At 35.4% G+C, this 23,190-nt stretch overlaps 1 protein-coding gene across 4 annotated transcripts in view; it reads left to right on the forward strand.

Annotated features, from left to right (window-relative positions):
- The window catches only part of LOC120523369 (POU domain, class 2, transcription factor 1-like), a 217,569-nt gene that overhangs the window by 173,540 nt on the left and 20,839 nt on the right, over window positions 1-23,190 (forward strand). For 3 of the 4 annotated variants that reach the window (XM_039744631.1, XM_039744634.1, XM_039744633.1), the window contains 3 exons: window positions 5,030-5,171; window positions 11,869-12,014; window positions 15,742-15,924. In XM_039744631.1, the coding sequence (XP_039600565.1) occupies window positions 5,030-5,171; window positions 11,869-12,014; window positions 15,742-15,924 (471 nt within the window). The remainder of the gene's footprint in view (window positions 1-5,029; window positions 5,172-11,868; window positions 12,015-15,741; window positions 15,925-23,190) is intronic. The other variant, XM_039744632.1, reaches the window with a different exon arrangement.

A 23,190-nucleotide genomic window follows, 5' to 3' on the forward strand; every position in this document is an offset into this window, starting at 1 on the left:
ACCAGTTGTCACAGTGGCAACACTTCCTTTCATGCAGATGGCGCAGTGGCTAAGGTGCCATTTAGCAATGGCGAGGTAACAAGTTTGATTCCTGTGTCGTTCCTGCATTTAGCACTTTTGAGCAGTGAACTGCTGTTATAGTTATTATCACATAGTCTCACAACAAATATATGTTTTTATTAACATCCGGTGTAAATTTATGGTACTTGTAAAAGATGTTACTTTTCCATACATACTGACATTCATATCAATATATCATTTGAATTATTTTTTTTTTTCAGCCTTATTCTTGGATTCTTGAATAAAGCTGAATTTGATTTTTTTTATTCAGTTTTATTCTTTAATAAAACTAAATTTGAATGATTTTTTTATTCAGTTTTTTTTCCTTGGATTCTTGAATTAAAAAAAAATTGTTCAAATGACATGTTGTGAATGTCTATGTGCGAGGAAAAGTAACATCCACTACAGGCACTGCACTCTCTGCTCAACAAGACACCAAGAAAAATGACTGAGCTGCATTTGTGTATCTGCTTTTATCCCTTCAGTGCTAACTTTTACAAGTACAATAAATTAATTTATACCAGTTGTTACAGACTTAAATTAAATGTATGTTTTTATTATATAATAGTAACAATAATAGCAGCTAACCACTCAAAATAAAAAATGGCAGGAGGACCTAGGATCGAACCCGCATCCTCTTGGTTATGAGAAAGCATGCTGCTAGTATGGACATGGTAAATAAGACAAAACATTTGTTCTTCGGTAAGTAGAAAATTTTATACCTGGGAAAATAATGCAACTTCATCTTTCTACACAGATGCAGAAGAATACACAGTAAATTCTTGAGAAAAATAAATAAATGGAGCATACCAAACCAACTAAAGCCACAGTCAAGAGCACCTGAGCATGGATTGCTGTATCTGTTTGATAAAAGGCTATTACATTATCAGACTTTTATCCGTACTCTCCTTGCTGCTAACATTTGATTTAATGAGCATGAGCTTTCATTCAGTTCCAAAAACTTTCTGAAAGAGAGATTCCCATACTGGAAGATATTATCTTAGTTGTCATTGTTGTTGATTTTGTGGTTCTCCTAGTAATAACATACCTGAAACCATTTTCATGGTTTTTAATACTTAAGCCAGAGGGTAAAGTGACTTAGAAACTCTAGTAATGGAGCCCCCATGTATGGACTTGGCCAAGAAAATGTTAGTGTGAAAAACATGACAAATTTAGATCCATAATTGTGACAGAAAGTAATTTGCTCATAAACTATCACATTCTCAACCTTTATCCATCAACATTTTTATCAACCACAGAAACAGAACCAATCATTAAATATGTAATCGGGCCTAGTATACTACAATGTACTATACAAAGTTTTGGGATTGCTGTTCTTTTGAGTCATCACACATTAAAGACATGGAAAATTATATTTACTAAAATGTAATAATGTTTGAGTTTCTTCAAGATTTTTGTTTCTACGTACTTTTCCAATTTTATCTTTTTGGATTGTGAATTGATGACTTTTTGAAAGCTATTTCTCATATTTATAAAACTACAAGTTTGAACAGTTTTTCCTTTTTGTTAAGATCTTTTAAAAGCCATTGCTGGTTCATATTACACCATTGAGACGAGCTTGAGGGGGTTGTTCTGGATTCTGTAAACTCAATAAGCACTGCTGTCTAACATGATCACATATTACCTATAACGTTCTACGTAGGTTGAGTCTATATTATATGGTTCTGAATTTGTTTGAAAACAAAATACGCAGAACAGAAGCAATTGCAAGCTGAAAGAGTAATGAGTAACATTTTTAAGAGGCCATGTGAATAAGAACTATCAATAACATGCCATCTAATAAATCTTAAGAAATGTGAAGAATTCATTGCTTTAGGCATTTTCCTTAGTACACAGTGCATTGGAATAGTATACCATCCCTGGCTGATTTATGCCTTGTTCCCATGGTCTCTCTAGCTTCGTTCATTAAAGTGCTAGAAAAAATGGGTTAAGAACACAGATGGATGAATAAATAAAATTTTAATTCACCTTTTCAATGCACTTTCTCCCTGCACAAATGTGAAAATTAGACTGTTGTGTTCACAGTAATTGCCCATACAAAGATTCATTTCCAAAGATCTGTCTGGTTATCAGGCAATGAACACATGGATGCAATATTGTTTTTTTAATCCTTTATATGAAATAATCTGACTGTGCATTCTCATCAACTACTGAAACACACATATGATAAAGCAAAACTCTCTGTGAAATGCTTATGAAACTGATAAGTTAGTATTTGCAGGGAAAAAGCTTTGCAGCAAATCAAAAAAGAAGGTATGTCTGTAATGGAATTAATCTTTCTGCCGCACATTATAGTACACTTTTTTTATGGCATTTTAGGCTGGACAAAGTAGTGTAAACATGTTAGTACTTTATAGAGGGAATTTGTTTTTGTTTTTTTTATATATAATAATGTTGAAAATAAAAAAATGCTCCTTTGATCATTTGTAGAATAAGTATTTTTGAATTTACTAATTTTTGACCTTAAATATATATTATATGTATTATAATTTTTACACTGACACTTAATAAGTGTAGACTTAACCTCTACAGCAACAACAGTGCTATAATGCATTTCTGTTCTCTGCTGTAGAAGTGTTACACCTCTAGAATCTGCTAAAAAAAAACAAAGAAAGTGATTAAGTACATAGCAATTTAGCTACAGAAAAATGAATGAGTTGACACTAGCTGTTGGAAAGCAATATGAAAATATCATGTCTTCTATAGAGACTGAACATCTAACAAAGCACCCAAGACCAAAAATCAAATGCATCGGCTTCAGTCTATAAACTGTGTGGATTTTTTGTGGTTACAGAAAATATTAGTAGTTTATAAGATTCACAATGTAGTAATGTACATTTTAAAGTTGGCTGCTTTGGACAAATTTCAAAGAAAATTGAAAGAAGTGTGATTTCTTGGAAGATAAGGACATTCCAGCTGCTTAGACTTTGTTGGGTGAAACTCCATAAAAAAAGAACTGGGAAAGAGCTAAATACATGTACAGAAATGTCAACACAGTCAGCCGGATGATGGAAGATGTATTCAGTGCATTCATAGGTGTGATTTCTGCAAGGAAATTGCCCTTTTTTCATATTTTTCTTCCATTGTTAGCATACCCGTCTACCACCCCAGTAATGGGTTTTGTCCTACCCAGTTTTTCATGCAAGTATTGCTGTTCATAAGATTTTATAGTCTATTTTGGTAACAGTTTAAGTTATTTGCTTTCTACATTGATTAACTCCTGTTTGAAATGCATCTTACATCTACAGTAATCCCTCACTATATTGCGCTTCGACTTTCGCGGCTTCACTCTATCGCGGATTTTATAAGTAAGCATATCTAAATATATAACGCAGATTTTTCGCTGTTTCACGTGTTCTGCAGACAATGGGTCTTTTTACTTCCTGTACATGCTTCCTCAGTTGGTTTGCCCAGTTGATTTCATACAAGGGGCGCTATTGGCGGATGGCTGAGAAGCTACCCAATCAGAGCACACAGTTAAGTTCCTGTGTGCTGAATGGCTCAGCGACGGAGCGCTGAATTCGATTCCGCTGCATTAACCAGGAAGTCTCGTCTCGATCATTCAGCATCAGCGTGTTTTGCTGTGTAAAGAGTTAACTTTTGTGTTTATCTTTGTGCATAGTCAAGCCCTTCAGTACGGCTCCAAAACAATCTGCTCCTGCTAGTGCTTCAGGGGCCGTGCCCAAGCGCCAACGGAAGATGTTAACGATTGCCGAAAAGGTAAACGTTTTGGATATGTTGAAGGAAGGGAAAAGCTACACCGCTGTAGGACGCCATTACGGCATCAATGAGGCTACGATTCTTTTTATTTAAAAAGTAGGAAAGGAATATAAGATCTACGGCCGCAGTGTCCTTTTTACCAGGCTGCAAAAGGAGTTGTAAGTGGACGTTATAAGGCGGTAGTCTGGATGGAATCTGCTTTAGGGATTTGGATTGAAGAAGAGCAACGGCGGTGTTACACAGTCGCCTGAAGAGGCTCCTTTAGAAGAGCTGTAACGCTCTCCTTTGTTGTGCAGTAAAACTAAACTCATCGTTATCGGACAAGTTGTCGTGTCATAACGAGTAACCATAATTAATTTTCTACTTGCAGTACTTAGTACATGTACGTACATTTAGTGTCACTGTACACACATTTACTGTATGTTTTTCTTGCATTGTACGTATTCATTGGTGGTGGCCTATCTATCGTAATGGCTCTAACATATATGATATCGGAGATGCTTGATATCGGAGACGCTCGATATCCTTAAAATAATATTTAGGTTTTACTGTATATAAACAGTGTGTTTACATACATAATTTCAATTAATCTTACCTAATATCTAACAGAATACAAAGGGTCTATGCTGTATAACTGTGCGGGGAATATTTATAAACAGTGTGGGAGAGTTTATAAGGGCTTAAATATATAAAAATAACCATACAAACATGGTTTCTACTTCGCGGATTTTCACTTATCGCGGGGGTGTCTAGAACGCAACCCCCGTGATCGAGGAGGGATTACTGTATTCTATGTTTACCAGTAGACGTAGAATATTGGTTTGATTGTGAAATGCATCACTATCTTCTTATGGGCGAGTGTAAAGCATGGGTGTTTTAGGTATATCTTTAAGTAGGCAGGTCTGCACACTTTTTACATTTGTTTATTAGGTTTGAGCAAAGAGATCTCCGAATCAATAGTTTGTATACTTTTAGTAGTAAGAGCCAATTTTTCCCAAAGAATCCAAAACCCTTTTAGGAATTCCACTGTCACTTTTTTCTGTTTTCCTTTTCTCACGTTTGGCTAAAATGTTTTATAAAAATAAATGGTGTTTCCTTTCCTAAGTGCAAATAGTATTTGTAAATTCCACATTAATCAGTATGTTTACATACATGGGGGGAAAAAAACATAGTAGTAGTGTCTTTGTCCTTTTGAGTACCATTATAGCTGTTTACTTTTTAATTTTAGGGGGATGTTGGACTTGCCATGGGTAAACTGTATGGAAATGACTTCAGCCAAACAACTATCTCTCGTTTTGAAGCCTTGAACCTCAGCTTTAAAAATATGTGCAAGCTTAAACCACTGCTGGAAAAGTGGCTAAATGATGCAGGTTTGTATTTCTTTTTATAGCACTTTATAAACAAAGTATAATACATGGTGGTGGCTAATAAGAATTCAATACTAATCTCAGACAATAAGCCACCTCCTATATATCTTAGCAGCTGACAGCACACCCTATGAAAAAATATCAGCCTGAACATCCCTTTTCCCTTGTTGCATGCTGTATGCATTTCTTATACCTTTGCATCATAAATACCTAAACTAAACAGAGACAATTTATTATTTAATTTACCTTTTTACCTTCTGAGGTAGCATTAAATTATTGTCAGACTTCTATTCATTAATGCAACTGGAAATATGTAATTAAGTTATGAATCAATGCATCGTTAGGATGAAGAACATTTAACAATTGGCACTGCTTGTAAAAATAATTAAAAAGCACTCATTTTCTGTTTTAATTAAATATGCCACTTTGATCCCTACTGCCAGATCATGCTAACACAAAGTTGTAATTCTCTATTAATCTATATTTGTATGTGGTATTGTTTGTCTAAACCCCTTCCCCAATTGCATTTTGAATATTGTTACATTTTTTGCCAGTAGTTCCACTGAAGGCAACTTTGTCTTACAGCAGTTAATGCTGAACTCTTTTCCTAAATCGGTTAAGTTTTCATATTCAAGCTACATGCTTGCATGCTTCTTAGAAGTTTAGTGTACTTGTGCTAACAGTGAGGCTCAATGTCAATGAACAGTAGAACATTGCTAGTTAATATTAATTAAAAGTGCTTTATTGGTTTTAAACATTTTTGTTATTTTTTTAAAGTTAGCTATTTGGTATGGAAGTAAAGTCTGATTATTTTTCAAGAGAGAGTTCAGAGAGAACTGCTGAGGCTTTTCTGCCTATTTACTACAGTAGAGCATGTTGTATTTTTTACTGGGAGCAGTCATGAATGGTGTCTGAGAGACATGGCTCTTTATGGGCTGCAACAGGTTTACAAGTTCAGAAATACTGGTAGAATATTGAACGTTACAGTGTGGTGTCATTGTAGCAGCCTTGGACCCCCAGAGTGAATTCAGGAATTTGTCCAGAAACAACCGTGATATAAGTTTTCACAGGTAAGTTGCAGCCATATTTTACTTCCAGGCGAAAGGGAAGTTGGGCTACACACAGAGAGAGAGAGAGGAGTATGTTTGGGTGATGGTTCGTCTTGGCTAAGTAGAGCGCAAACTTATCTGTTTGACAAGGAATGAAGGAGGAGGAAATTTTGAGTGTACAGGACTAATAAGATGAGTTTTTTTTTTTTATTTAAGTAATACTGTTTCACATTCCATGGTAGTTATTGTTGTATCTTCTGAAAAGAAGGGAGATGTGTGTATTAGTCATATTCTGTGCCACCTTCATCACCATTTGTAACATTGAGCTTTGTATGTGTCATACCAGGATATTATACAGCCAGTGAAAAAGGAGTTGCATTGTTCACCTTGAGAAGTATGACACACACATGCTTTCCTTAGACTTTTATGGCAATAAAGGCACTGGAGAGCCACCTTTGACTGTTGTGAACATGGGGTGCCCTTACTTCAGGTCATTGGTGATGGTTGTTCCTAGAAATTTAAAGCTGCTGGCCCTCTGCACAGCATCCCTTCAATAAAAATGAAAGTGTGGTCTGCTTCCTGAATTCTGTAACCAGTTACAGTGATACCTTGAGATATGAGTTTAATTTGTTCCGTGACCGAGCTCGTAAGTCAACATGCTTGTATCTCAAATCAATTTTCCCCATTGAAATTAATTGAAATGAGATTAATTCGTGCCAGGCCCCAAAAAACCACCCCAAGTTTTTGATAAATGTTTTCAGCATAAGAAAAATGCATTTATAATGAACAAATATTGTATACAAACAAAATAAAACCTAATACAGTACTTAAAAGAGAATCTACAGAAATAATTTCTTTCACTTCACTTTTGCTAAATTTAATTTTATTCTTCACTAGTTTTTTTTTTTTTTTTTTTTTATGCCACGCTTTCACTTTCATTCGCAGGGTGTTTCAATAGAAACCTTTCCAAGGAGCTTTGTTTAGTCCTCCCCTTTAGAATGTTTCTGAAATGAGTTAGGCAAGTGTCATTAAATAGCACCACTGCGCGATCAGTTACAACTTTTTCAGGTGTTTCTTTTCAATAAAGTCAAGTATTAGGCAAGTGTCATTAAATAGTGAAGCTACGTGATCAGTTGCAACTTTTTCAGGGTGTTTCTTTTCAATAAAGCCAAGTGTTAGGCAAGTGTCATTAAATAGTGTGGCTGCGTGATCAGTTGCAACTTTTTCAGGGTGTTTCTTTTATTTAAAGTTCAAAACTTTTTCCCACATTGTAAACACTTCCTTTATCTCACTTTAAGAGATAACCTTCTCCGTGATACCGATCTCCTGTAGAACCTCCGTATGTTGCTGCGTCTGTTATTCCGTCAAATCCTCTGTCGTCAGTTCCTCGGAATGTGTGGTGACAAGCTCTTTGATGGCTCGTATTTCGAATTTTGGCTCGTAACTGAAGGCAAAAAATCGACTTAGTGATGGCTCGTATCTCAAAAAACTTGTACGTTGGAGCACTCGTATCTCAAGATACCACTGTACTTTGTTTTTCTGATATAAAGGAGAAGTTTGGTGTTTTTGAAGCCAAATGTATTTCTTTTTATTCATTGTATATATTAATTTGCCAAAATTGTGTTCTAAAGTGAAGCATTTTTTATAGATTAAAATAATACCTAGGCTCTTCTTGTTTTTTAAAACAGATGTGAAGTACATGATAGGGTCTGGGTTTAAGTGTGAAAGCAAAAGCTGTAAAGCACACTGAATTTATCCACTTTTTCAAAAAACAGATCTCTTCTGTAAGAAGAGGTAATGGGGCTAGGGTCCAAATGTGAAAACAAAAGTTTCACTACACCTCACAGAGTGGTCCAGTATAGTACAGGAGCAAATGTTGAGCAAGGTTAGAAATAAGCAACAATTGTTTCTTGATTGAAAATTGAAAGCAAATATTGTTTTTGGGTATGGAGTCTGCACTGTTCTTCGTTTATAAAAGAATATCTTCATTGTGTTTTTAATCGATAAGAGGTTGTCTGTATTGGAAAACCACCTTGACTAATCTGAAGTAAGTTAGGGCTGAATTTTTGATTGAAGCTACCTTTTGCTGGTTCCATACATGGTAAAACTTGTCACCCAAAGAGAGGATCTAGGATGTGACAGGGGGTTAAACCTAGCACAGCGAGGCACCTCTAAGGTGCTGTGTGCTCCATCTACGTAGTGCAGTGTCTGAATGATACATGTCATTGATAATTTAGTCATGCCTAAAATACTGGCATATATTTTGGACAGAGAAAGAACAGATCAGAGGTAATTTAAATAATGCCAAAAAGTAATTTTGTTAATAGGAGCCAAAGTTACTTTTTGAATGTCAGAACATGGGTGATGATGTAGAATAAAATGAAAGAATGTAGCATTTTTCACATTTAGGAAGAATTCCGAAAAACCAATCAAATTGAAGCAGAGGCTTTCTCGAGTCTGTCCATTTCCATTTTCTGTGAATATAAAAGTCACCCAATTATATTACTTTTTCTTAATTGATAGGTTATTTGGATTAAAGCAAAACTTGGCTAAGATTGTGGAATTAGTGTTAAATGTCTATGAATTCAAATAACTATGCCTTTAACATCTAATTTCAAAACTTCAAGAATATAAAACCAAATTTTTTTAATTTTAAAAATTACTTCACGTGAAAACCTATTACTTGGTTTATTGAAATATGTAAAATTATCAGATGAAATTCCATTTCAAACAGTAGTTCTCAACTAAGGGTCCACTGCCCAATAAGGAGCCCCATTAAACTTCTAGCAGGGCTATAAAATATCTTAAAAATAAATTTAATTTAAGAATTTTTGCTCTTACATCAAGGCTGTGAATTATTTTATTTTTTAAATTTTTTTTTTTTATATAATTAAAAAGGACCACTTCATCAGTGTTCAGTTGTTATATACAGCATGCAGTGACTGTCAGTTTTCTGACCTTCTTTAAAGTTTAGAGATTGTATCCATATATAGGGTAGCAGGATAACATTTACATCTGTCAACTTTAAAATAAGTCTCTAGTTTCAGTATCTTGTCTGAATAGTGATTGGATGGGCTCCCCACATGCACACAGCAATGAAGGATTTAGTGGCTGCTTGCGTTTATCTGCACAGCTCTACTCATTCCAGCTACTAAAGTATAGGGTTTATGGGAACAAGTTGCTTATAGTGATCCAACAAGAAAAATGGATAAGAATGTGACATACCGCAATGTCATAAAGACCTCTAGTGTTAGTGTCATGAACTTAAAGAAGATGGTTGGTCAACTTCATACATGCTCCTGCACAACTGTACTCAGTTTGTTAAAAGCTGTGCAGGTCTTAGGGTTGACCACCCTTCTAACAACTGCCACCCCTCTTATAATTCGTTTGTGGTTTCTGCTGACTTGAGTGTTGTATGTGGAAAGAAAACGCAATTGCATTTACACTTGGGTTAAATGTGGCTATCACTAATGGAACCAGTACAGTGCCGAATCCAGAGAATAACCAAGTAGCTTATGTAATTATATTATGAAAAAAGTCTCCCACAACTAGTTCTGCGTTTTAAAAATTACTTTTGATTTTTTATTTTCAGAACAGCATAATCATTTTATGCTTGATTTAAAAAGCAATATGTAAGCCAAGTGAGCAGGGAACAGCTTTTGTTATCAAAATATAGTATCTGCAGTGACAAATTCTGTATTTTGGTTATTACTGGTTATCTTTTATCCCTAGAAATGCCTACTTATTGTTATCATTTAGAAAATCGGACACTGGTAAAAAGGACTTATTTAATAAAATCATACAGGTTGTTTTTCAAATGGCCTGTTAATTTTGTATTAAGCTTTAAATAACACAGGCAATATAACAGCACTATTAGCAAATATGCTTTTCTGAATAAATGTAAACCTTTATCATGATTGCAGCAAAAGTACAAAAAGGTAAATATCTGGCTTGTGGGGGGTTCTGACATATCCTTATGGTAGTTTGTTTGTTCTTTGGCCAAGGGTATATAACATATTATGTAAACACTAATGCAATGGCCTTTTTTTTTTATTAAAGCAGAAATATAGTCTGTATATTTTCTATATTTTTTTATTTGTAATAGATTTTCAAAAATTTAAATTTAGAAATAAACATTGCTCACTGTGTAGGTGCTAATTCAAAACAGAACTGAATATTTGATTATATAGTCTGCTATTTATTATCACTGAACTGGGTACCAGATTGTGTTCTAAACAGTAGTGATGCAAAAATTAATCAGAACAGGTCAGACTCGGACAGTTTTTGCTCAAAATAAAAACTTTCAACTCTGGGGGTTTTCTCAGTAATTATACTGTTCTGCAGTATAAAGTTATTAGTTCGGAGCATTTTATTTTCGGCATCAACAGATGTGCAGCAAAGTGCTAAATTCCTATTTTATTTTTGTACTATTGATTTACTGTATTGACTTTAGGGATAACTTAATGTTTTATGCTTTCATATGAGTGTAGTGCTCTGACTGTGTGGCTGATTTTGACTGCTTATGATCACAGGAATGGATGCAGAATTTCAGTTTGTCATAGACTTGTCAGTCTTAACATGGTTCTTCAATTTGTGCAGTATTTCCACTAACTGTACTAAATGTAGCAGAGGAACCCAACACAGATGAACTCCATGGGAGCATGGTGGAATGCAGACTTAATATTGATAATTTTTTCAGAATCCATCCCACATTTGCACAAGACAATTTAAAGTATTAAAACCGGAAGCCTTTAATAATGTAAATACTGTGTTGTCTCAAAGTAATGGTAGTATTTCTTCAAATTCACGCGAGAAACTGCACAGCTGAGGTGTCAAGCTTTGAAATACTGTTCATTCAGCAGTGAAATATTTGATTTACAAAGTATTTACAGTTTAATTGTAAGGCTTAATATCAAATGTCAGTAAAAGCAAACTTAAGACACTTAAGAGAATCAAGTCTTCTGCTTATCCTGACTGTGCTTCCAGAATACTACAAAACATGGAAGTTGAGTACTGTTTTGGTTATTGCTGCTAAACCTAACTTTATGCTGTGTTTTAGGTTTATGTCTTAATCAAGTTCATGAAAACAAAATTCTGTTTCTATACTGGGCAGACGCATCTCAGTTTAAAACATAATAATCTTCGGTCAATTTCTTTGTTAAACAGATCAGATACTGTATAGTTTTAATTGAATATATTTAAAAGGTTTATAAAAAAAAAAGTCTCCACTTAAAATTTTAAGAGCTGTAGCTAAAGGCAACTGTTAGCCTCAAGCGCATGCTGTAACTCTTGTGTATTATTTTATTAGATAATTAGTTTTAATTAATAAGCTAAGTTCTTATCTGATTACACAGTTATTGGTGTACGTATTGGGCTTAATGTACTGCAGCTGCAAAAGGCTCATTGCCTGGTTTAATATAAAATAATGAAAATATTGTTTATGCTTTTTTAGTCTATTTTTGTTTGAGTGTATTAATGTAAAATGTTTTCTAGTATTATTCCAATATTATTAAACATAAGTTTATACAGTTTATGTTATATTGAAACCTGGTATTTACAAAATAAAGCATCAAACACAGAAAATGAGTTTATTTAATTTCAGTAAGTAATGCGTGTATTCATGCAAGCAAATGTGTCTGGTTTTATCTCAGAGAACCTGACATCTGACCAGACCTTGTCCAGTCCAAGTGCCCTGAACTCCCCTGGTTTGGGAATAGAGGGTCTGAATCGCAGGAGGAAGAAACGCACCAGCATTGAGACCAACATACGAGTGGCCTTAGAAAAGAGTTTTTTGGAGGTCAGTGATATTTCAGATTACATACAAACTAGTGCAAAATTACCTGACAATTTTTTTTTATTGGTTTAATTTGTGCTGCATGTATTTACTGTCTGTCTTCATAGGGCTTTTTTATCTACTCACTTTCAAGAAAAGTTTTTACAAATTGATTAAGTATTTGCAATAATTTAAGCAAAACTAATAATAATTAAAACAAAACGTCACTTTATGACCAGGTTTTTTAAAGTTCATATTTTCTTGGCTTCCTAATCCTAAAAGTCTGTACTATAATTCTGTGGGCTTTCAGAGAAGTAATGCTAAAGGGATTCAAATACAATTAAACTACAGTATAAATTAATACTAGTGTTTTATTATAATAATAAGGTTTATTTATACTGTGTAGCACTTATCAAAAAACAAAATTATGAAGTGCCTGACATAAAGTTACCAATAAAATTACCTAGAAAAAGTTGGTAAAAACATAGTAATAGTTAAAACATTACAAATATGTAGTCTAAAGCGCAGGAAGAAATATAAACACAACACAAGGTAAAATACAAATTAGGTTTTAGGTTAAAAAGAAAAAATAAGCCTTAGGAAACTAACTTTTAAAAGGATTTTAACAAGGATACAGATTCAGCAACCCTGGTTTCCTGTAGCAAGCACTCCAGAGCTGAGGTGCGCTGACCATAAATGCACAGTCCCCTTTAGTCTTCGAACTAGCACTTAGAACAGCAAGGGGACCTCAGGCTACTTACACATATATAAGTAGTACTAGGGTGTTGAACCGTGTTGTACCGTGTTAGGCATTATGAATGTAGTGAAAGTCAAGCAAAATGATACCTTTTATTGGCTAACTAAAAAGATTACAATATGCAAGCTTTCAAAGCAACTCAGGCTCCTTCTTCAGGCAATTACAATGGTATTACATCTTGCCTGAAGAAGGGGGCCTTAGTTGCCTCGAAAGTTTGCATATTGTAATCTTTTTAGTTAGCTAATAAAAGGTGTCATTTTGCTTGACTTTTCACTACGCACATATATAAGAAACTAGTAGTTCACAGGTATGATCTGGACCAGACCAGTTACTTGTTTAAAGTAAGTCAATAAAATATTGAAATCAGTCTTAAAAGAGACTTGCAGTTAGTGAAGGGATGATAAAATAGGAATGATGTGTTTACTGTTGTTGGTTTTAGATAAAATTCTGACAACAGCATTTTGTACCAATTCGAGTCTGTTTAAACCTTTCTGATTAAAGCAAGTTAAGAGATTACATTATTCCAGGAGTTGCACCAAAGCATGCATAATGATTTTTGTATGTATAAAATTTTGATCAATGACATATCTCCAAGATGATGATAAACACGGCTGCAAAAAATTTTTCACATGACTGTCAACATTTAGGCTAGCATCAAAAAAAACTGAGTTTATCACTCGACCAACCCCGACCCATCAAACATAAGATTACATGAAACAGTTTATTTTGTCATACAAATAGTAACTACTGTACTTTAATCTTTCTTGTCTTTTGGATTTGGATAATATAATAATTTTGTGTAATTTCTTTTGCTTTCATTGCATATATATTGTTTCAGATGTCTTCTGTGGTCTACGCATATTTATTTTCTGAAATTATATCATATGTCTCTTGGCCTAATTCTAAGCATGTAGCCATATCCAACTCCACATATACAAGAGTGAAAAGCATAAGTCTACTTTTGTTTTCATTACGGTCAGCGCTGCATATTATTCATTTTATTCTGTCACCTGTTCAGTTGCCATACAGAATAATGGTTTTACATTAGCAAAATAAAAACTTTTGATCATTCTCTTGGAGAACTAGTTGGTATCTTATATACTTGTTAAAGGTGGTAAACATTCTTTAAACCTAGTGTCCAGTATGGTTTTTAAAATAAAATTTTTATAGTGAGCTAAATTAAAGGTGTGAATTTTATATGCTACTATCAGTACAAGGGGAAAAAAGCAACCTTCAACTTAAAATGTTTGTAATAGATATAAATAAACACACTAAACAGAAAGCCATATGATATTTGAGTGCCCAAATCTACCAATTGTCAGTGGTAGACGGTGCAGTTTCATGACCAATGGCCTTTTGTCTGCTATCAGTAAACTCCTAAACGTCTACACCAAAAGAATACATAAAATACTTGGTACTTCCCATGTATTGGAAGGTACCCAATCACCATTTTATCCTCTTACAAATTTTATGGAAGTGACCTTCTTTTGCCTCTGGTTGATAGGCACCACTTTAATTGCAGCAGTAGGAAAAAACTCTGCATGCTTATTTATCCACGTGCAGTTAGCTTACACAGGTACTTGATTGTATAGGCAATTTTTAAATACACTCTGCTTGAACTCCCATCCGGTCATCTTCACAGTCATCCCAAATAACACCATGCTGCAGTCTGCAGAACACAGTGGTTGGATATTTGTGGCTGCACAGGCCAATTCTCAGTCATTGTGACAGCTAATAGCTGTGTTCACAGACTGTTCTTACAGCCTACAATGAGTTAAAACTTTTGTGTTCACATATCTTGTCCCATGTCATCTCTCATTATCCTTAGCATCTTGGATCCAAAAAAAGATTAAAAAAAAAAAAGTTGTCCAAGAAAGATCAAGAGGCCATTCTTTTGAATGTTAAACTTGATGTAATAAACTTAGGCAAAAAGATTTTTAAGAGTATTTAATGAAGGGTATGGTTTGTTTTGAAAAACAGTGCTATTTGTAAACGAATTCTGTCCATTTTCACGTATTCCATTGTTGTATGAATGAAACTGGGTTTTACTTTGGGTTCAAGAAATGCTTAAAAATGTTTAAGTTTAAATTCATGGTAATTAATCTTCGTTATAAAAACTCACCAAAGGGGTGTTATGAAGATATTGGTATTCTTAGAATTTATGGTGCCGTTTTGATTTAGTAGAGGCACATTAAAGCTTGATTGTTTTTCATCTTTTTCTTCTTGGCAACTTATCGCACAGTTTCTCATTCTGACTTCATGCATGCTCTGTTCCATACACCATCATTATCAAGGAATATTTTGTACAAAATTAAATAAATTACAAATAAACATATTGTGAAATATGGGAATAAACAAGTAAAAGCACAATAAAATAGACCATGAATAATTAAATGTTTAATGAAATAACGTTTATTTTTGACCAAGATATCCCTCCATATGACATGTCCATCAGTAAAATGTTAAAAACTATGAAATTTTTAATACAAAGAACAGTATTTTGTTTATTGACAATGACACCCAAGTATTCTGTACATTTAAAAGACAAACCATTAAAAAAATAAATAAATAAAAAATAATGTACTACTTCCCTTTTTGCTCTTAAACATTTACTCTGATAGTTTCCCTGTTCTGTTGGAAAATTTAAATTATTATTTTACATTTATTATTATGTTTTTAACACATCTTTTGTTTACATTGTTTTTGTTCTGGAAAGAAACATTTCCACAAGTTAAAGTTAGGATGTGAAACTTCTCTTCACTTCTCCTACTTGGTATATGAGGAATTAAAACTATGCATGAAAAAATTTTAATTTTTCCTCAAAAAAGTATTTATTTATTTTTTTTACCTGTCATCCCTACTACTGTAAAATGAAAAGTAAGTTCATTTTTACTCAGTAATACTTTCTTGGACTTACAGCACTGTAACTTGTGTGTCGGGTTCAGTAGCAATATTATACTGAAAGTGCATTTTTGGCTTCTTGAAATTTTTAAGCAGAACCAAAAGCCTACCTCTGAAGAGATCACAATGATAGCTGGCCAGCTGAACATGGAAAAAGAAGTTATCCGTGTCTGGTTCTGCAATCGGCGGCAGAAAGAGAAGAGAATAAACCCACCTAGTAGTGGCAGCACAAGCAACACTCCAATCAAAGCAGCGTACCCGAGCCCTACTCCACTGGTAAGGTTCTGTTGAGCTTTACATTTCTAAAATTCACTATTGAATTCATTGTATTTTATTTACAAATAAAATTGAATAGCTTTTTGCTCCTTCTTCTTCCTCCTCCTATGTAATCGGGTTGTATTGAGTTAATTTGTAGTAATCATGTTAATGCTTGAAGCAAATTAAAAGTCATTTAGTCATTGAGTTTTTCACCTAAACATAATTTATATAATTATGTTTTGTTTGTTTTTTTTTAAATAGGCACTTTCAGTAAGTATGATTGTAGTCCCGGTTGGTTGTGTAGCATTATAAGTGTTTATGTTAGATGAATTTTCTCGTATCTCTATTGGTTTCTGGTGATTGTTACTGGTAGACATTGAGAACTTATTTGAGTAACCCAGTCATGAACTGCACATTTGCCATGTCAACCCACAAAAGGGAACTAAATTATTTTTTGTACTTTCAGACCTTTTATATGGAATATATATTGTAGGAATTTATGTAATGTCTTCATTACAATTCCAAATAGATTAGTCATTGAAGACTGTTTAAACAAGGTGGCATAGTTTTTATCTTGACATGTTATATTTATTAGGGCTGCAACTAATGATTATTTTGGTAGTTGACCAATCGTTCAATTTTTTTTTCCCCGATTATTTCATGTCTGACTATTTTGATGCCTGTGACCTGTTGTTGCACATCCTGTTCTGGGCTCCAGTGCATGCCTTACCTCATCTCCTCACGTAATGACACCTGTGAATGTCACCCTGATGTCTCTGCATTACCACGATTAAAAATAAAAAGTAATCAAATTAAAATAACAACCAGTGAAACATGAATTTGAAAATAATCAATGTTTTATATTAGTGTGACCATTACAATAAAGAAATACATTAAAAAATACAAACTAAACTGCAGTCTTTAAACAAAAAAAGTGCATTTAACTTAACCAAAAATGGCCACTGGTGTGTCTTAAAGTTTAAATAAAGCTTCAATACAAATAAAATAAAACAATAATGTACAGTTTATAAAAGATTAGCAAAATGCCCACACTTTGCAGAGGCGAAGTACTGCCTTAAAATTTTTATTAAGAAGAAAAGTAAACCTTTTTAATCTGTGGGAAAATATATATATATATTTATATATATATATATATATTTATATATATATATATATAATTATTTGTTAAGGATCTCTTTGTATACCACGTTGTCAGTTCGGCCCTCTGGCTGTAATATGACCAAGCTGTGCACTGAGCTTACTCTTGCGCATGCAACGTACAGTTGGCCATGTGAAAAGCAATCTTGCCTCAAATCTCACAGCTTGGATTGCTGCTGTCATAATCGGTTTGAGTTTCATGGTTTGTTTCAATTACGACAGTATTTGCAGGACTTGTTGTGTTGAAGTGACATTCGGCATCTGTCAAGCGTTGTAAGCATACAACCGGTTTCATCGATAACTTTGCAACTTTGAGTTGAAACATTCATAAACATCAAAGTGTCCACTATTGAAATCGTTACCTGTGAATCTAAGATGTTTAAGAGGCATTGGCTGTTGTCGAAAGGTGTAAAATATTTGGCCGATTTCGGTACACTTGAAAGCATCAACCGAACAATTCAGCGGCAGCCATCAACTCACATGCAGAACCATAGGTGAAGGGCTTAAGCATTTCACTCTTATAGTGCCCTTGTGTAGTATAATTATCTCCTGTACCGTCATCAGTCCACACCTTGAACCTGTCCCAGTCATTCAATACATAAGACACAGTGTTCCTCCAGATATCAAGAGTGAGCCTGATATGGCTATGCAATATGTAACACAGAGAACTGAAAAGGCCGGTGCCATCTCCGGACATGGAAACCACTCGGTAAGTGACAGTTCTTTGATCGATGGTGATCACCTCAGTAGACATGTTAATGGGGGTACAGCTGGAACGATAAAGGAAATGGGTACCTGAACAATGTAAAGTAAGTCTAAAATACCTACACAATAACTATAATCGTAATAAACGAACAATAAAACAGCGGAGAAACCATGGATTAAATAAAAAGGCTGCAGTTATCAGCAGGGAGACATGAATCCCGTGGCGAAGCAAGGAAGGGAATGAAGAGACCGGAGCGACGGACGGCTTTATATAGGCATGCAGCCAACAACGTGGGAGGCGTTGGGATGGGGGACCCAACGCTGCCTCACACAGCGACCGAGCTGCAGGCTATGGACGTGTATATATATATATATATATATATATATATATATATATATATATATATATATATATATATATATATATATATATATATATATATATATATATATATATATATATACGTAAGTAGGATTCAGTTAGCGTTGGGAACCCGCGTATCAAATTTCTTGAAGATGGGCCCATAAGTAACAAAGACCGTTGGAAAGTGCAATATGGCGGCTGACATTGGCGTCATACCACTGAAATAAGTACGTGCATCGGTTTCGGTTAGCGCAGGGAAGCCGCCTACCAAATTTCGTGAAGAGGAGGCCATAAATAAGAAAGTTCAACATGGCGGACGTTGTTGACCGTTATGACCATTACGTGTAGAATCTCGAAATAAAACCTGTTTAACTTTTGTAAGTAAGCTGTAAGGAATGAGCCTGCCAAATTTCAGCCTTCTACCTACACGGGAATTTGGAGAATTAGTGATGAGTCAGTCAGTCAATGAGGGCTTTGCCTTTTATTAGTATAGATTCAGTTCATATATTCCTGACTAGCAAAATACCCGCGCTTCTCAGCGGAGAAGTAGTGTGTTAAAGAAGCAATGAAAAAGAAAAGGAAACATTTTGAAAATAACGTAACATGATTGTCAATGTAATTGTTTTGTCACTGTTGTGAGTGATGAGTATTGCTGTCACATATATATATACACACACACACATATATACATACATATATATCTACATATATACATATACATACACACATACACACACATATATACACACACAGCTATTTCGTATCAGTGCAATACGCTGCTTGTTAAAACGGATAACTCCCGCTCTTACGTGCAAGTCTGCGTGGAAATTATGAACTATCGTATTTGTTCAATTTGTATTTAAATTTTAAATAGAAGGAATTTTTATTTAGTCGACAGAAATATCTTTGGTAGGAATGGTAAAAACAGACAGGAATATTATTTGTGAATAAATCAACTCAAACCTTAAATAACTTCAAAGAACATACATTCAAATTTCTTTACTCTTATGTAATTTTATATAAAAAATAAACTTAGATTTTAAATATCCCAAAAGATTTTGCTCTCCATAAAAATATATCCTGTCAAAATAATACAAATTCAAATATGAACATGCTGCATAACAAAACCTGGAAATATAAATAAAATGTGTTCCTTTTAGCAATAACAAATCAAATCATTCAGTTGTCTTTGCTCATATGTCATTTTAGAGCTGGACGCCTGGCATCTTTTTTTGGCAACAGGTTCGTTTCTGTTTGGTGTGATGTTCTGTGTTGTGGAGATTCTCAGGATGGATTGCAGGTGCTCATCAGTGAGGCGACTCCTGTGTGCTGTTTTGTTAGTCTTTATCACTGAGAAGAGCTTCTCACACAGATATGTGCTACCAAACATGCACAAGGTTCGAGCCGCATGTAGACGGACTTTTTTTGTTCTTCAAAGTCACCAAAGCGCCGTGCAAAGTCAGTGCGCTCAGTTTATCAGCAAAGTGCGTATTTTGGGAACACCGTAGTGACGACTTGGTTCAACATTACTTGGCAACAGGGAAAGTGGGGCAAGTTGCACTAGTGCATTTGTGTCTCCCATAAAAGCAGCTTTACTTGAAATCACTTTGTGATTGTGCACGGGTAAAAACGTCCGCTGAAGTGTCAGATTCTTATTTAATTCTTCTGCTTTCTGTATCTTCTGCATTGCATTCAGGTCTTTCAGGTTACCCAGATGTTTTGTGTCATAGTGCCGTCTTAGATTAAATTCTGTAATTACAGACACATTAGCTCCACAAATGAGACACACGGGTTCAGTAAACATATACTCAGCCTCCCATCGGTTTTTAAAGGCTCTATTTTCAGAATCAACTTTTCTCTTCAGCATCGTGTGAGCTAGCTTCGCAATAACTTACAGCATCATAAGCTAGACTTGATTAACGCGGTAAGTGTTCGGCAAGGCAGCTGAAGCGCTGCATTATAACGCGGTAAGTGTTCGGCAAGGCAGCTGAAGCGCTGCATTATGGGATCTGTAGTTTATTGTGTTACCAACGCTTCATATACCCGGGCCATTAATAACAATAATACAGTATATAAAATGATCTCGCGGGCGGATATAATTACGCCGGGCGGATGTGGCCCGCGGCCCTTGAGTTTGACACATATGGACTAAATAGAACTTCAAAATATATATTTTTTTAAATGTGATCGCGCAATTCAGATAGAGTTGGCAAGACTACAGCCTGCATGCCTCAATGAGTCATCCTCCCTCGCTCTTACTTTTTACCGTTCATCTAATGAATACACTGAGTATGGCTTTACCAAAACAATCATTGATGGCGAATAAAGTATCCATTATTCGAGTATGTAGATCGGGATATATATATACATATATATATACCCGTGTATCGCAGCGGAGAAGTAGTGTGTTAAAAAGCTAGAAAAAGAAAAGGGAACATTTTAAAAATAACGTAACAGGACTGTCAATATACAGTATTTGTTTTGTGAGTGTTACTGAGTGTTGCTGTCATCAAGGATTTGATTATCATTATTTCTTTCAATCAGGTTCGTATTTGTAGGATGTGTTGTGTTCAAGTTACATTCCGTGTTTGTCAATCGTTGTAAAGATGACAGGTTTCATTCATCGATTCGTTTCTTACTGCATCAATAAACAGCTCGTGTTCTTCTTTATCTGAGCCGTGACACACTGCATGCACGGGTTTTTTTTTTACACTGTCTTCCTTTAGCGGGACATTAACTTTTTTCACCGTGTGCTTTGTTTCCGCAGTAGCTGGATTTATGAATATGCTTGTATGTATAAGACTCTTCATATTTTTTGCTGCCTTTTCAATTGTGTAATTCAGTTTTTGTTCAGCGCTCTTTGGAACTGTTGCTTTTTATCTGTGCACTGCGTCAGTTCCGTGAGCGCTCGGTGTACATGCATCGAAGTTTCCCAGCTGTGCTGGTGCCATCTCGTGCTATGTCCATGGCTGTATTTAATGTTACCTTAGTCCTGGCACTTAAAACTTTCTCGCAGTTTAAGCTGAGTTTGTACCAAACACCACCCTGACCATCTCATCTTCCTCTGCATAAGCACAGTCCTTAACCCGTGAATATTTAGTGGGAGTTTGCTATTGGATTGCCGCTGACGGACGGCCTTATATGGGCAGGCACTAAATTACAACGCCAGCGCAGCCTGTCTATGAACTTAATTTAAAGTGTAGGTTTACATCGTGCTTTGTTTCAGTAGCAGAACTCATAAATATGGTTGTATATGTCACTTTCGCTCGCTTCTTATTGTTTCGCTTCCTTCTAAATTATATAATGCATGTTTTCTTCAGCGCTTTTTGGAGGTCTTCCTGGTTTTCTATGTACTGCGTGATTACGTGAAGGCGTGATGATGTCACACGAAACTCCGCCACCACGGCTTTCAAGCTCATCTCCATTACAGTAAATGGTGAAAAACAGCTTCCAGTTATGACCATTGCGCGTAGAATTTCGATATAAAACCTGCCCAACTTTTGTAAGGAAGCTGTAAGGAATGAACCTGCCAAATTTCAGCCTTCCACCCACACGGGAAGTTGGAGAATTAGTGATGAGTCAGTGAGTGAGTGAGTGAGGGCTTTGCCTTTTATTAGTATAGATTGCAGTGCAGGAACGTGAGCATTTCGACATGCTCTGGTGTGAGGCTCTCTTCTTTAAGACAGTGTTCCCAGCTGCTGAGAAGAGACACTCAGAGGGGAGTACAGGTAGCAGGAATACACAAGAATGATTTTACAGACAAAGATGTTTTAATCATCACACTCTGAAAGAACAGTGCTGTAGTTTATCACATCATGTACTATATTATGCCAAAATAAAAAATAACTGACTAAAATATGTAACAAGCTAATCTATAATAATAAAAGGCAAAGCCCTGACTCACTGACTCATCACTAATTCTCCAACTTCCCATGTAGTTAGAAAGCTGAAATTTGGCAGGCTTATTCCTTACAGCATACTTACAAAAGTTAAGCAGGTTTCATTTCGAAATTCTACACATAACTGTCGACAACGTCCGCCATGTTGAACTTTCTTATTTATGGCCTCATCTTCACGAAATTTGGTAGGCGGCTTCCCTGCGCTAACCAAAACCGATGTACTTACTTATTTCGATGGTATGACGCCACTGTCGGCCGCCATATTGAACTTTCCATCGTCACCAATTCTCCAACTTCCCATGTAGGTAGAAGGCTGAAATTTGGCAGGCCCATTCCTTACAGCTTACTTACAACAATTAAGCAGGTTTCATTTCGAAATTCTACGCGTAACGGTCAACAACGTCCGCCATGTTGAACTTTCTTATTTATGGCCCCATCTTCTCGAAATTTGGTAGGTGGCTTCCCTGCACTAACCGAAACCAATGTACGTACTTATTTCAGTGGTATGGTGCCACTGTCGGCCGCCATATTGAACTTTTCAATAGTCTTTGTTACTTATCTTCAAGAAATTTGGTACACGGGTTCCCAACGTTAACTGAATCCTACTTACGTACATATATATGTCCATAGCCTGCAGCTCGGTCACCGTGTGAGGTGGCGTTGGGTCCCCCAACCCAACGCCTCCCACATTGTTGGCTGCCTGCCTATATAAGGCCGTCCGTCGCTCCAGTCTCTACATTCCCTTCCTTGCTTCGACCACGGGATTCACGTCTCCCTACTGATAACTCCGGCTTTTTTGTTTAATCCACGGCTTCTCCGCTGTTTTATTGTTTGTTTATTACAATTATAGTTATTGTATAGGGATTTTACACTTACTTTACATTGCTCAGGTATCCATTTCCTTTATCATTCCAACCCCCTTACCATGTCTATCGAGATGATCACTATCGATCAAAGAACTATCACTTACCGAGTGGTTTCCATGCCCGGAGATACCACCTACCTTTTCCATTCTCTTTGTCACATATTGCACGGCCATATCAGGTTCACTCTTGATATCCGGAGGAACATTGTGTCTTATGTATTGAATGACTGGGACAGGTTCAAGGTGTGGACTGATGACGGTACAGGAGATAATTATACTACACAAGAGCACTA

This window comes from Polypterus senegalus, chromosome 2 (assembly GCF_016835505.1).
Source record: "Polypterus senegalus isolate Bchr_013 chromosome 2, ASM1683550v1, whole genome shotgun sequence".
NCBI lineage: Eukaryota > Metazoa > Chordata > Cladistia > Polypteriformes > Polypteridae > Polypterus > Polypterus senegalus.